General features: G+C 46.6%; 1 protein-coding gene across 3 annotated transcripts in view; it reads right to left on the reverse strand.

Annotated features, from left to right (window-relative positions):
* The window catches only part of pvrl2l (PVR cell adhesion molecule related 2 like), a 326,935-nt gene that overhangs the window by 148,341 nt on the left and 162,239 nt on the right, over positions 1-16,355 (reverse strand). For all 3 annotated transcript variants that reach the window (XM_084563432.1, XM_084563431.1, XM_084563430.1), the window contains exons 5-6: positions 15,034-15,151; positions 14,304-14,452 (exon numbers count right to left, since the gene is read on the reverse strand). In XM_084563432.1, the coding sequence (XP_084419558.1) occupies positions 14,304-14,452; positions 15,034-15,151 (267 nt within the window). The remainder of the gene's footprint in view (positions 1-14,303; positions 14,453-15,033; positions 15,152-16,355) is intronic.

A 16,355-nucleotide genomic window follows, 5' to 3' on the forward strand; every position in this document is an offset into this window, starting at 1 on the left:
TAACACCGTCACGCTCACTGTAACCGTCTCTACAATTAGCCTTTAAATCTTATTACAGGTAAAAGACTGCAGTGAAGTGGTGTGTGCATTGTGTAAGTCTGATTTAATCAAAGCCAGATTACTACTTGCAAAATGAGCACTTACTACCGACAGGGTCAACAAGGGGGGAGGGGACTATGATTACAGACACAGACCTATAATATAAAGACAGTTTATTGTAGAGTTCTGCCTCAGGATGTGATCACACCTCCGGTTTGTTTTCTTATCTAGAAGGCTTTTCTTTTTCCTTATTTTCTTTTAATATGGTTCATTTATTTTCTCGCCGCCTGATTACGAGAAAACCGCAGCTTGCAAAAGACGGTCGCAAAACTCAACCAGCTTGTTTACTGGATAGTTCTGGGAAGCCGACACACTGCCAGGTTAGAGAGAGATTTACTGGAAAAGAAAAGGAGAAAAAAAGGAGGGGATTTTTTTTTTCTCTTCCTTGTAATAATTCTCTCCCTCCCTGAGAGGATTAAGCAACACTCATACTGGACCGGGCTGCAGTTTCTCATGGATTCAATTTGTTAACACTTTAACAGCTCGCTATCAGGCATCAGCGTCAGCAAATAAATACAGCCACGACCTTTACGTTAAGGATTTTCCTACAGTTGAACGAGGACAGAGAGTCTTAGTTTTAACGGCACTGAAAGCAGCTGAGAAATAAAAACTTGCACGGTTTCAGTGCTTTTTTTTTGGATTGCTGTCAGTGGAGTTGATATGATATGAATGATGCCAAGCTACGAGGGGGATGATGTTTTGGAGTTTTTATCTCCAACGCTTTCCCCGAAACTTTGAACCGGCAGAGACGGTGAAAAATAGCTTTGTCATCCGGCCGTGTCCACATCAAGAAGCATTTAATGCAAATCTGTGGTGATCCATCACCAAACTGTGGTGCACTTCCAAGTTGTTTTCACACACACACACACAGACGTACACAGGGCTGTCAACTTGAGTGGGTTCAGTAGTTTAATGAACATTATTGATGGTGAGGCTACAGCACTGCTGGTGTAATTAGTGTGATGTCTCACACCTACGTGTCTGTGGCTTCATTAATTCAGTGCTGATTCCGGCTAATACGCACGGACACATGCATGCTCACATGTACAGTACGAGCCCCAGCGCGCTCGTGTGTCACGATCCGAAACCCTGGTAAGTGCCTCGGCTTCTACGGCCAGCCTGTGCTGCATTACGCATCGAATTTGCATCGCTGCTGCTGCTGCTCAGTGTGTGTCTGTGTGTGTGTGTGTGTGTGTGTGTGTGTGTGTGTGTGTGTGTGTGTGTGGAGGCCGGCTGTGCACTGTCAAATATATTTTTAGTCTTACTCTGCTTGGTTGGATGCAGGGAGCTGATTGGATCCAGACCTTGGCTGCTGATACTGATCAACAAAACCGGCTGAGTGAAAAACAGCCATCAGTCCTCCCTCACCCTTCTCTCCCTCTTTCTCTCCCTCTCTCTCTCATCCACTCTCACTCAATTCGTCTCCCACTTTAAGTCACCCTCCGCTCCTCCGCTGCTCCCTCCCTCTTAAATGGGGCGATTTGTGGTCGGGTGACTCATTTCTAAGCAAATCTGGACCACGGTGAAAGACAAGGGGGGGGGGGGGGGATGGAGGAGTAGGGGGGGTTAAAGGGGCCCAAGAGAGCAGAAAGAACGAGGGGAAAGAGAGAGAGAGGGAGGGAGGGAAATGAATGTGCGCTTGCATGCTTTTGCTCATTTCAGATGGATCACTTCAATCCTTTCAAAACAGTATAAAAAAAAAAAGAGGAGGGAAGGGAAGGGGGAGAGGGAGATGCAGAGGGAGGAACAGAGCAAACCCAGTGTGGACAGGATTAAAACCTCCCTCTAAAGCCACTGCTCTTTTTGCTCCTTTATCCACCTCTCCCCCCCGGGGCCCCTCCTCTCCTCGACTATTCTTGTCCGTGAATGTGATCAGGAGCATGAAAATGAAAAGTAAACACGGAGGCGGCGGTGAAGCCCTCCACTTCCGATTTGTCTCGTGCCTCCGTCGCGTGTTGTTATGGGAACTGCCGCACAGCGACATCAAGACAAATCCAATCCTCCGACCGAGCGTCGCTGCGGCGCGACACGGCGCGACACGGCGTGCGTTAAAAGTCGCGCAGCTATGCGGAAAGTTGAACGTTTGATTCCACTTTCTGAAAGAGAAGCCGCTGCCAGTGTCAACTATAGAAACTCCGCAACAAAGACGAGATGCTTCGAGCAATTTAAGTGGAACCGTGTTCCTTTTGATCCTCCACGGCCCTCTTTGCACTCTCTCTAACCTTACTCCCCCCTCCTTCTTCAGCTCCCACTCCTTCTCCCTCTCCATGCATTGATCAGCTCGCAGTGGATTAGCTGCAGATTGTGATAGCGGCGTGACCTCTCTGGACCCCGGACAAGTCCTGCTGGCTAATTGAGAGACAGCACGCTGGTCTGCAGAATTAGAGATGGTCCGTTATAATTACACACATGCACACACGGAGAAACACAAGCAAACATAGGCGGTTCATTGAGATTTCTGGATGTGTCATACCAGATGGGAATAGCTCCCTGAGAAAAATCCTAAATGTGACTAAGCCATCGCCACAAACTCGTGAGCGTGCACGCATATGTTTGCCTCCGTGCAGTTTGAGGCCGCTTGTGTTTGCGTGCACACACTCCGTCGAGCTTATGTAAGTATTTGTGCAAGTGTCTGTCTGTATTTGTGGCTACGCGTCTGTACCTGTGTCGGGAATGAAGTGCATTTAAAAGAAAAAAAAGAAAAGAAGAAAAGCCGAGTTGAGGGCAAGGGTCTTAAACATTGAAATGGAAAGTCGCTGCACACAACACGGAGGTAATCAGGAGCCGCAGCCTCGCCGAGCTCCAGCTGCAGGTAACACGACTAACACATGACCCTGCGGTTCCAGTGAAGAAAGAGCCTGTACATGGGTTCAATGCCAAATGTGAACATAACATAACAAATCTGTGTGCAGCAGGAAAAACATGACAAACATGTGTGAGCATGTAAACTGCAGGATATGGGGATTTACGCATTTGTAACGCATAATAAAAATGCAGACGTATGTACGGAGCGCAGAGGATATATGCAGTGTTTGTAATGCAGCAGCGTAGTGAAGCATTCCTTGTAATTCTCCCTGGAGCCAGACGGCTGAAGGAAGAAGCTGAGACTTGGAAGGCCAGATTCAGAAAACCACAACTACTGAAAAGAGCGAAGTGATGAAATGGAAAGAAGCCCAGGGGAGGCGGATACAGCACAGCACCACTGTACGGGTAAGCGTATGCTCGCTTGTTCATTCAAGGGTCACCCACATGCTGCCTCACCCTGATTGAAACCAGCAGCAGCCTTGGCTTGGCTTAGCCCGAGCCATGAGCTCACCCTTCTTCTCCGTTGACTGGAGCAGGGATGAAGGGGGAAAGTCTTGAAATCTTGACTGCATCAACCCGCACGGGCCCCAAATGTAAAATATTTAGGCGAGGAACGTAGAGAAACAAGGACCTCTCTTTAAAATATTTAGGCTATATAGGCTACGCTCAGCCGCCCTCATCACCTCGGCTACAACTCTGCTGACTGCGAATCAATAATGAATCCCGCTTCGATAGCACGGATACGTTTCCAAGTACGGATCAGAGTTTGGTTGTTGGGAAGTCGATTTACAACAAAGTCATCACTGCTAAGACTGAAATACTCAAGAAAGCTCCATCAGTTTCTCTCTCTGAGCTTCACACATGTCCATTAAAGGTCACGCAATATCAGTTTAATACAACAAAAAGCAAACCCATCCTTTTGAGAATGGTCTTTAGTAATTCTTGGGCAAAAAAAAAATAAAATTACGTCAGCAAATATTTATGTGTCATGATAGATACGGAAGGATAATCCCCGATTTACAAAAATAAACATTTTCCTTAATCTGAGCTAGACCTTTACTTAATCCCAGTTGGTGGAGGGTTTTGTCTGCCTCCTCTTTCCTCCGGCTTCCTCTACTGACAAACGAACAAAAACACCAGAATAAAGCCCTCCGTTCCTGACGCCTCGCTGCATCTCGGTTTAATTCTTCGTCTCGGGTGGGGACTGCTACCGTGTTGAAGGACAAAAAAAAAAAAAAGAAAAAAAGAAAAGGGGAGCCCTCCGCCGCCTGCTCAAAGAGTCACACCACCGTTTGGCTTGCTTCCCGGAAAATAATCTAGCAATGAGACTTAATAGGAATAACCAGACTTTACTCTGTGGACGCCCCCTTTTTCCTCCCGCTGTCACCTCTTGAACCCTGTTTCTGTTCATTCTCAGTCGATCAAAGGTCTAATCCCCTTTGTTAATTCCGCTAATTTGTTCCTGTGCCACCCAACCACTCGACCAAATTCACAGCTATTACGCTCTATGGAAGTATTCTGTGTTTTAAGCTAATTATAGGCCTAATCCTAATTAGGTGTCACTTTTGAACATACCACAAAGAATAGGACATCCCTCCCCACCACCTCCCGACAAATCCACCTACTTTGCTCCAATTTCAATTTGCTTCCCGTTAATTACAGTTTTGGCTAAAAAAGACGACGTTCTTCGGATCAGACCAACCTTTAATCGTCCTGCAGCTGTTGCAGTGACACGTACAGAACTGGTACGGCGGGTGTATCCGCGGTGGTTCTGTGATCTCCCGCTAAACAAAATGCTGCAAACTGTGCATTCTGCCGAATTGTCAAAACATGCACAGTCAGCAGTGAATCCCGCGCGGTATTATTTGACATTTAAGTTCTTCAGCGGTGACTGCAGGCTCACCGAGATGCAGCGATTCTGATTTCGTTTCCTCATCAGCAGCTCTAACTAGGATGTCATTCTTCCTACTTTTCATAGCAGCAGAGCAATACCTATTTTTGTTTTAACGAAAACAATAATAAAAAGTCTACTGCACTTGCATACAATTGTTCAAAATCCCCGCTGAGCAGAAGTCGCCTCGGTCTTGCACTGGGGGAGTAATTGCCCTCCATTTCACATGTTACTTGAGAACTGTGAGGGACGGAGCAGATAATTGCCTACTTAAGTGTCAGAATTTACCAGGTCCCTCATAATGTTCCTGTTTACGCTCGAGATCCTCATCCACTATTCAAAAACATAGCGTGCTACGGTTGTGCTGCACTAAAGTCTATTTAGGTGTCGGAGAAGAGAAATAACGTGATTATTTGGACGTCTCCTGTGACAGATTTCAGACTCACCCGTGTGATTAGGAAATGTTCAAAAAGAAAGAAGCGTCTGTGTTTGACTCTCTTAAACTGACACCGACTGATGATATGAATACCGTGCACATCTGGGGTTTCTAATGCCGTATAATTATGTCGGTTGAAACATTAAAAACAACTCAACAAAGTTTAATGTGTCGCAAAAGGGATATTTTACCCACAATGCAGCTAGAGAATCAGCCGGTGAGTGCAGAGAGTCCTAGGCAGTTCAGACTTCTGCGGCGACAGCCCGGACCCTACGTAGACCCTAGCGCTGTAGCTGCGACAGCGCAGACCACAAGAGCTGTGATTGGTCCGCTCGGTAGTAGCATGTTTCCGCTTTAGTATTTCCAGCTGCTTCTTCATCTCCACATTTTTTACACTGATTGTTTTGGATCAATAAAGATGACTCGTCTTCTGCGAAATTTTGATGAAATTTTGGATAAAGTTCCAGTCGCCCCAGTTCTTGAAAGTGAAGCAGGAAGTAGAAGCAAAAATTGACCCGACTGCTAAAAAAGACACGGCGCTGACTTGTGTTTGGGTGGTGTTTTTACAGAGCGAGCCAGACTCAAGTATAAACTGGTGTAGGCTACGTACATAGGTTACGGCATCTACGTCCCGCCTTTCCTCTACGCCAGGGGTCTTTAAGGCCAAGGACCCCCAAACTGACGGAGGGATGGAGCAGGGACCCCCTTCTTATGTATGTATTTAAAGACATTTAAATTTGTTGAAAATATTGCAGCGGGGGGGGGGATATAAAAAAATAAATCTTAACAACCGAAACGTTCACGACCTTCCTGCAGTACCTCCACGGACCCTCTAGGGGTCACGGACCCCCTGTTGAAGACCTCTGCTCTACGCTACAGACGTTGACCACTGAAAACTAGAGATGAGGTGATTACTTCACACCGCTCCTCCGATAATACAAACACCTCAGCGAGCGCCCCCTTTGATTGCCCCGGGTCAGTCGCCGAATGAGCGCTAATGATAAACAACACAGTGGAAACTCACACAGCTTCCTCTGTTTTCCTCTGGCGCCGCACACACCAGCGGCGGTAATCTGTTGACTGGAAGGTCATCCCGCTGCGAGACAGATCGAGAAACAGACTAAAGTAACGGCTGCTGGGCATCCGGTGATGCCGAGGTGAGATATAAACCTCCCCCACCTCCAATCTCTCCACGCGGGAAGGTTTCATACCCCCACCCTGCGTTGCATGTGTACGTGCGTTTGTGTGTTTGTGTATTCCCTCCAGGTCTGTGTGAGTGATAAGCCGTAGCCCGGAGGCCCTCTACTCCGCTCTTATCTCCCTGACAGACGTTACCCCCGCGTGGCCACGACCCCGGCAGCCACAACCGAGGGGTCGCGGCAGAGCGCTTTCTGTGATTTCTGGAAGTTTCTATCAGATTTCCTCAGCTTTGTTTTCCGATTGAGAAATATTTTTATATGCAGGCGGAGCTTTCGTTCTCATTTTTTGGGGAGATTGAGTGCACGGCGAAACCAGTTCAGTGTGGAAATGAAACTCATCTGGATGAAATCATCCCTCGAGTTTCTGCCAAGGTTTGGAATCAACCGAGTTGTCAGAACAACACGACTGATAGGAGATCAGTAATTATGTAGCCTGAGAGTCACTATGAAATGAAAAAGGATTTGTTATCATTCGATCACAAAAGATATCGACGGCATGCTCTTTATTTATTTATTCTTTTATTTTATCAATCAATTAAAATCTCAGAAAGACATTAAAACCCCAGTAGAGTGTTGTATTCAAACTTTTCATCCATCCGACCCTCAGCTTCTTCTCTCGTGCACTTAACGGCATAATGGCTCATTTACACCAATCAGCCACAACATTATGACCATCTTGTGACAGTTTAATGTTCTGCTGGGAAACTTTTGGACTTGGCATTCATTGGTGTGGATGTTACTTAGACATGTAGCACCCACCTAGACCAGACCAGGCACCCCCACCCCATAGCAATGACACTCCTTGATGGCAGCAGCCATCCCCAGCAAGATGCAACCTGACACAGACACACACACAAAAACACTTTAGGAACAACTAAAAAAAAACATGAAGAACAGCACAAGGTGTTGACCTGGCCTCCAAATTCACTAGATCCCAAACTGATCAAGTATCTGTGGGATGATCCACAGAGGCCCCTCCCCTCAAAGGCCCCCCCACTAACAACATTCTGTTGCCAGACACCACAGGACACCCTCAGAAGGCCCATGTCCATTCTGTTTTGGAGGCACAAGGGAGACCTGCACGATAGTAGGAAGGTGGTCATAATGTTATGCCTGATCGGTGCATACTTGCACTTTAACAATAACTACCAGAGTTTAAACCGAGTGCTCAACATCTACACTGGTTTAAGAGCAACTGGAAAAGTTTTAATGAGCACTAAATCACTATTGTCTCTAGTTATAAAGGAGCAAAACAGACGTTTATACACACAAGAAAGGATTGCCGATATGATATAGACTGGGTAACGTGTAAGGAAGGTGGTCATAATGTTATGCCTGATCGGTGTACTTCACATATAACAACACTGGTTTCTGAATCCTTTTCTATGGGACGCCTCAGCTGTGGAGAGACCACACAGAGGAGATCCGTCACTTGTAATTCATCTCATATTTCTGCAGTCTTGAACGTCTCTCCTTCTGCGTCCCACTCCAAATTCTTACAGTATTTAAACAAGAATATCAAAAACAAGAGATCACCGAAATGCCATTTGCCAAATACTGACTAAATGAATCACAGCTGTTTGCATGCATAAAGAGAGACCAGTCAAACGCAGGAAGCACGCAATAATACGGCAACAACAGTTTGACAGTTTGAGTAACAGAGTACTAACAGATCTGATGGGGAAACTTCAACTCAGTTATAGCATAACCAAACTTAACATCCACATCCATGGTCACAGTCTCGTGGCCTGGGACCCAGACGGGAGGAAACTGAATCAGCTCAATTTCGATATGAGATCAGATGAGATCTGACTGGAAGTCTAAACAGGCGGACACTTCCTGTCTGTTATTGCAGCAACGCGTGAGCTTAGCTGGAGGCCCCCGAAGAGACGCAGAGACGTTAGCCGACGGGTCACGTCTCCAAGTGTGTGTGAGACAGAAGTCTGCACTGCGTAACTGTCACAGCGTGGTATTTTTAGCCGCAGTGTTCTCCCTTCGTTTGTTTTCTGTTGCTTTTATTGAGACACGTTGTACAGTATGTTTGAGTAACCCCACCATGGCATCAGCACCGCAGAGGTGTGAAACTTAAATTCGAATCTTCTACTTCTCTATTTCAACATGTTGAGCCCTTTCTTTTTGTTTATTTTAGCTTCTCGCGTACGATTTTGGTCCGACAAAACAAGATATTGCGAAACATTTTACTGATTGCTGCAAAACACGGAGTAGAAAATGTTAAGTGCTTTAAAATATGTGACCCCGTTAAAACTCTTCCTTAACCCCTTCCTCGTCTGGGTTTGTGTGCATACAGTATGTTCATTAATCCCGTGCAGAGGACAGTCGGGGTCGTGAGTCAGAGAGCGTCGGTGCCAGCTCTTCCCCCCCCCGCGGCTACATCCTCTGATTATTTCACGCGCAGAGCTGCACGGTGCAGTTCGTCCGTGCGAATCCGCTGCGTGTGCGTCTACAAAGTGAGAACACGTCTTTCCAGCGGACAGCTATCTCGCCAGCCGCGGGCGATCCAGGAAATGCTTCTCCGCTGGTTCTCTCGGATGCAACAGTAACTGTGTGTGTGAATAAGGGCTTGAATGTATGTGTGTGTCTGCTTGAACAGCAACAACAGCCCCCAGCCCAGTGCCAGCTGGACTCCCCATGAAAGGACTTTTTTTTGTATGGAGGGGTGGGGTTGGGTGATGGACAGAGGGGGAGAGGACAGAGGGGGTCGCAGCCTCCTGCCAGCTCGCTCTTTGAAACTGGACCAGAAGTCATCACAGTTTTCAGAGGACTTTCCTGCAACTCCTCTCCTGCTGTCACCTCTGTTTATTCTCCTCCATCACTCCGCTCTTCCGCCCCCCACCCCTCGCCCTCCTCCCCGGCCCGAACACTCGCCTTTATCTCAGATTTCAGCCCTTCTGCAATCTCTCTGTCTTTATTCTGCTGCCCACCGTCCAGCTCATATCCCCTCCCATCCTCTAGTCCAATCATTTTTTCTTTTTTTCTCCCTGCCAACATCCACTCCGACTCCCTCTGTGAACGGTGCGCTGGGCAGATCCAGCTGGCGCCGTGGCAACCAAGCGAGCCATGCATATCTGGCATCGGACGGGACTGAGGGTGGGGCTGTGGAGTGCGTGTGTGTGTGTGTGTGTGTGTGTGTGCGTTTTATATATATATGTGTGTTGAGTGGTAGGAGGTCGCCGTACACATTTCGCTCTCGTCAGCAAACCACTAAAATCGCGAGCTCGACTCTAGTAGCATTTATTCCTGAGAGCTCGGCGCAGATGAGAGACTGTGTGAGTGTGTCGGTGACTCTCTGTGTGTCTATTAGGTCTCTCGAAAAGCCTCCAAGTGCCATCCATGCTCTTTCTTCAGCTCTTCTTCATCCCCTTTCTCATCTTCCTCATCCCTCCCTCCCATCACTTTATTTTTCTCGTGAAACCTCCTCCACCTTCTAAGTCCACGGACCCAGTCGTGACAGGTGATGGCTGCTCGGCGGCACCAGAAAAACCAAGACGGCGCGATGCTTTAATCTACCATTTAACAGAACAGAGAGAGGCCGTTAACATTTCTCGGCAGGGAAATTACCGGGGTGTGTTGGGGTATTAACCGTTACATTATCGAGAGCCGGGGCCTTACGTGCCTGACAATTTAGATCTCACGCTGAGAGACTGGAACGGGCTTCTATCGCTGCAGTCGGAGGCAGGCGATGGATTGGCGACGGCAACAAAAGATGAATCGCTGCGATCAAAAAACCATGAACTGAGACGGTTTTCTTCTCGGATCCCTGCGCTTTAAAGTTAAAACAAAAGGCATAGTCGTCTTACGCTCACATTAAACTAATCTCACATTTCCTGCGAGGCCCGGTCGAACCACACCACTGCATGCCAAGCCACGGTTTTATTAATTTTAGCTCCAGCCTCCACAGCAGAAGAAGCAGCAGCAGCAGCAGCAGACATCTGCGCTGACCTTTGCTACTGTCAACGTTCTTGGCGGAAGGGTCAATGATAATGATCTTGTTTCTCAACCGGCCGCTGTGTCTTGTGCTGAACTAATTGGCTCAATGCATGCTCGCTAGTGAAAGGCGATCACGGTTTTCAAATGTCGCTGTGCTCCAGTACACGGTGTTTCCACTGTCCGACCACAGGGAGGGTTTCACAGCGAGCAGCCTGCATGAAACGCGAGGGTCACTGAGGTTTTTTTTCCCCGTTCGCAGCGACGCAGCTTCACGGGAAGTTGTGACATTTCCAGGACTATATTTTGTTAGCAGATGATCTGTAAAAATTGGAGGTAGGAAAGGCCACGGTGAACTGGTTAGACAGAGAGAAGAAAACCAAACTTATCAAGGCGGAAAACCACATCTGAAGATGTCTTTGCTCGGTGCTGCATGGTAATCATAAAATGCAAACAAAGGGAGCTGGATTCACTTTCTTTCTTTGCAAATGTTAATTTTCTGCAAAGACCAGGCAGCAGCATGCTTTGCTTATAACACGATTAATGAATTCGCTGTGTCCAGACGTTTAACTGCTGCCGTGTGCATTCATTATTATCACACATGTTAGTGAGTGAGTCATTGGATGATTTTCACAAAAGGTGCTTTTCCTCAAATGCTGGATTCCTGTTGTGATTCACCACCAGTGGCAGACGGGCCATCTGGAGCGTCACGAGTTTTCCCTTTGGGCTTCTTTTAGAACGAGGCCAGAGGAAAGAGATAGGAAATCAAAATGGACACTGGGCCGAGGGTCTGATGACTGGCCCAGAGGAATGAGACGGTTGCCCAATTTATTATTAAAAAGACACGTGTTGTAAATCAGTGTTCACCTGCTTTTCATCCGATCAGCCACGACATTATGAAAATCTTGTGACAGTTTTTTAATGTTCTGCCGGGAAACTTTTGGACCTTGCATTGATTCATGTGGATGTTACTTAGACATGTAGCACCCACCTAGACCAGACCAGGCACCCCCACCCCATAGCAGTGACACTCCTTGATGGCAGCAGCCATCCCCAGCAGGATGCAGCCTGACACAGACACACAAACACTTTAGGAACAACTAAAAAAAACATGAAGAACAGCACAAGGTGTTGACCTGGCCTCCAAATTCACTAGATCCCAAACTGATTGAGTATCTGTGGGATGATCCACAGAGGCCCCTCCCCTCAAAGGCCCCCCCACTAACAACATCCTGTTGCCAGACACCACAGGGCACCCTCAGAATGTCCATGTCCATTCTCTGATGAGTCACAACTGTTTTGGAGGCACAAGGGAGACCTAGACAATATTAGGAAGGTGGTCATAATGTTATGCTTGACCTGTGTCTTAGGCTGCAGTATAGTGGTAAAGGATTAAAAAACCATAACAAACTCAGATCTACTTTATGGGGATATATGATTATCATCTAAGACCTTAAAAGAATGACTTTTTAATTATGGTGCACCTGGTCAGACAAAGCTTAATCTGGGAACCCAACGGCTGATGTTTCAGGGCTGTGTGCCGTAGTATGTGTCGGTCATTGTTTATATTTAATCTTAGTGGCATTTAACGTTGAGTGATGTGTTAGCTTCTTTGCTAACAAGGTATGACAGGCTGGTGGTGGTTTGCCTCTCACGCCATCCACAACGTTTACTTCCATACAAGCAAGCTAAGGCCGCTCAAATATGTAATCGGGGAACACTTCCCGGCCTATCAATGGACACCAGGAAGTCAAAATCTCACCCCTTGCCAAAAGATTCTGCCTATTCCAAAACCAGAAATCTGTTTATACAGATTACCCAAAGCTCGCGTCTATTGAGCTGATATTTTGTGGACTCATTACATCTGAAACAGCAAAAACAACCACAAAAGAAAAGCACAGTACGAGGAAAATAACAAGAACAAGCAAGGCAGGGCGTCTGAGGAGGCTCTTGTATACAAATTCACAGCGTTGTCAAGGTCGCTCTTATCTGCTCTTCGCTAAAACGCAACACACATTCAGCAAAGTGCTCTGGGAGCCCACAGCACGCCTGCTTCGTTCTGGCGTTCACCTTGTATCGGTAATTGTTTTAAACCGAGAGATTAATGTTTTTTTACTTCGCACCCGTCTAGTTGTTTTACTAGAAACACAAGCAAACCAGAGAAAACACGGCGGACGCGTTTAACACACGGGAGGGTGAATCACAAAATCTGGGCTTGATCTCAAGTACTTAGGAAGATAAAACATTTGTGTGAGCGAGTCCCTCAAAGCGTGTGCACGGACTGCGCGGCGATTCAACATGTGTCTGGAGAGGATTTCAGTGTGTTTAAGCGTTACGTTACGGGTGTTATATGCATGCGTGTGTGTGTTTGTGCTCGAAGGGGGAAAGCGTACCCTCCCTGATACTTTGAGTCAGTCACAATGCTACGCTTCCAGCAAGAACAGTAGCAGCTTAGCCACTTCTGAACCTCCCACACTCCCAGCACACCGCCCGGCTACAAAGCATCTTTGTTCTCAGAGGAGACAATTCAAATCTCCAGCTCCGATTTCCCACGGATTTTTCTAAATGTAGCTTTCTCGCTGTCTTTTTGGCAAAAGAGTGTACCATTTATTCTATTTTATGTTGTTTTGCTGTGATTGTTTTATCTAATTCCACAAAAAAATATGATAGAAGAAGGAAGAAAATCTTTTTTTGACCAGTCAAGCAGGCTTCGGCGAGTGCAACACTCTGGAAACACATACAGTGATAAAAAAAAAGACAAAAAAAAAGACACTAACAGGTTTCTAGGTCTGCCCGCTGATGTGCATTGAGGCGTTTCAGCATGAGAACATGTTCCTGGGTTTGAGTGCAGAGAGATGTGTGTGTGTGTGTGTGTGTCGGATCAATGTGTGAAAGCGTCAGAGGGCAAAGGAAAAGAAAGAAACCCCCTGACCGACCTGTGGCAACGGCAGCCCAATCACCGGGCTGGTAAAAGTCAAGACCCAGCAGAAAGATGGAGGCGGCATGCAGACACAATCACCGTACTCTTACCAGACGGAGGGGCGAAATTCAAAGGTAAGGAGAAAAAATGAAAGAAGAAATAATAAAGCGCTCATGTTTAGGAAGTGTTAGTAAGAAAAATAATGTGGAATAGAAAGGAAAAGGTAAAAAAAAAGAGGAAAGGAAATCTGGGCAAACTGGCTCACACCAACTTGAACCCTTGGAAGAATTTGGAAATCCTCCAACATATCCCAACACCATCAAATCCACTGCAGGGCCAAAAAAACACCCTAATGAGGGCCTCACTCTCAAACTCACACCACCACAACTTTCATTTAATTTACATCCAGCAGAGCCACAGTTTCCCAGTTTGCTGCGTGGTTTTTACAACCCGCGATTTCAAGAGTAGTGGTTTGAATCTGAAAGTTATCAACACTGGCCCGTTGTCCTGCAGTTTGACCCTGCTGTGGGGGAAAGGGCCAATCAAAAGCCTCCACACTGTGAGTTGCCGAAAGTTCGCCGGCGAAGAGGAAAACATTCCAGGCCGACATCCCTGCAGCTCTCAGATCAGCCCTGATCCCAGCATGTGTGCATGTGAGAGAGAGAGTCCTGTGTTTTTTTTTCTTTGTTCTGTTTTGGTGCATGCATGTGTGCGAGTGTATCTGCCTGCTGGAGGACGGAAGTTGAACGTACGTGCATGCAAATGTCCATCTGTGTGCACACGCCTGCACGGGATAACGTTAGCAACATCTGGGAACTTGCACGACTCACGGTACGTGCGTGCAGGCAGTGTTTGCATGCCGTTTGAGAATCCTCCCTGTTGCGTTTGATGGGATGCTGTGCTGTGTCACCTGTGTGTGTTTGTGTGTAAATATAGGAGGATCTCTACTTGTGTTCGCACTTCCCCTGCGCGCAGAGCGGGCGCGTGTGCATCGTTTGAAAGACTCACCGCTGACAAAGGTGGTGATCTGGTGCCTGCTGGCCCCGTGCTTGTTCTTGACCTCGCAGATGAAGGTGGTGTTGACGGCTTCGTCGACCTTCTTCACCGTCAGCCTGCTGCCGTCCACCTTCACCGTCTCCGGCAGAGGACCCGAGGCCCTGCAGGGCGGGGAGGAAAGAGGCGCAAAAGTGAGGAGAAAGCGACGGGATTGATAAGAAGAAAAAAGAGAGAGAAATTGAAAAAGAGATGAAAAAGGAAAACGACCATATGTTGAAATATATTGAATAAAATCACATGAGGCGATGGAAAATCAAAAGATAATTTGATGAGAGAGAAAGAGGGAGAGGAAAATGAATAAAAAGAAGAAACAGAGAAAAGATAGATGGAGATGAAAAACTGAAAAAAAGACACAGTGTGTGGCTGCGATATTAAAAGACACGATTAATGTGAGAAAAATCACAGACATGTGAACAGCCGCTATGTCTCCCTGCTCAGTATTCATCAAGAAAACCACACACACACACACACATCACAACGAGCCATCTGTCCATCAGGACGAGATGTTAGGAGCGTTTGTGCTTATCGAAAAAATTCACTCTGAAATTATCACTAAAGCGAAAAAGAAAAAGAAGAAGAAGAAGTTTGTTCGTCACGTTTCTGTCGTGATTAGAGCTATAAATAGAAACTCTTTCTGAGGGAGACAAACGGACTGAACAGATGGACCGAGTGCGGCTCTTACACAGTCCAGGTGATGGTGCTCGGTGCAGGGTTGGCGTTGGCCACGCAGGTCAGCTCGGCATCTGGACGGCCGACGTACCAGTTATTGTCGTAGCCCTCTATGGACACAGAGGGGGAGTCTGAAAGACAACAAGTGGTGACTTTAAGTTATCTTTAAATTTCATTTGCTACCAGTGAAATAGACCAAATGGAGATTTACTGAGATGTTTCATGTCATCTGGCTTGCTCAGAATAACGAGGGCACTGTTGTAAATCCAGGAAAAGGCCTATACACTGATCCGGTATAGCATTATGACCACCTTCCTAATATTGTGCAGGTCTCCCTTGTGGTGACTCATCAGAGAATGGACATGGGCCTTCTGAGGGTGTCCTGTAGTGTCTGGCAACAGAATGTTGTTAGTGGGGGACTTTGAAGGGAGGGGCCTCTGTGGATCATCCCACAGATACTTGATCAGTTTGGGATCTAGTGAATTTGGAGGCCAGGTCAACACCTTGTGCTGTTCTTCATGTTTTTTTTTTAGTTGTTCCTAAAGTGTTTGTGTGTGTGTGTCTGTGTCAGGCTGCATCCTGCTGGGGATGGCTGCTGCCATCAAGGAGTGTCATTGCTATGGGGTGGGGGTGCCTGGTCTGGTCTAGGTGGGCGCCACATGTCTAAGTAACATCCACACCAATGAATGCCAGGTCCAGAAGTTTCCCTGCAGAATATTGAATTGTCACACAATGGTCAATGTTATTTACTTCTCCTGTCAGTGGTCATAATGTTGTGGCTTTCCTGTTGCTCATCAACAGAAAATACGGCCATCGGTTTTAACTATTCGTCTCAACTAAATCACGATGCTTCAGAGTGGATCATTTAGCTTCTAAAAGCTTGTTGATTGAATCTGTGGTTTCTGAGAGGCTTGTTGGAAATAATATGTGACTTCTCTCCTTGAGTGCTTGTTATATTATGGCAATTGCTACACAGCTGCTCATCCCTTGTACTGACGCTTAAATACTTGAAACGTCACAACGTCTGTAGTTGTGCAAATAAGCATGCTAATGGGCTAGCATGGCAGCTAGCAGTTAATCTTCAGCTGCGCAGTTCTCTTTTCCAACATGAAGTCTGATGCATACGTAACATATGTAAAATGGCAGCATGTTGCATCAGTGAACTACAGTAAAATTAACTTTAGTATAAGACCATAAAAAATAAACCCCTGTTTTCTCAGTCGGAAATTGAATGGGACCAAGACTATTTTGCAGGAGTGGGATGGGGCCGGGCTTGAAATCTACTCCCATGTCGCTGTTTATCAAACAGTCAAGAATATCAGTTCACTCCTGCCT

This window comes from Chelon labrosus (genome assembly GCF_963514085.1).
Source record: "Chelon labrosus genome assembly, chromosome: 16".
Classification (NCBI taxonomy): domain Eukaryota; kingdom Metazoa; phylum Chordata; class Actinopteri; order Mugiliformes; family Mugilidae; genus Chelon; species Chelon labrosus.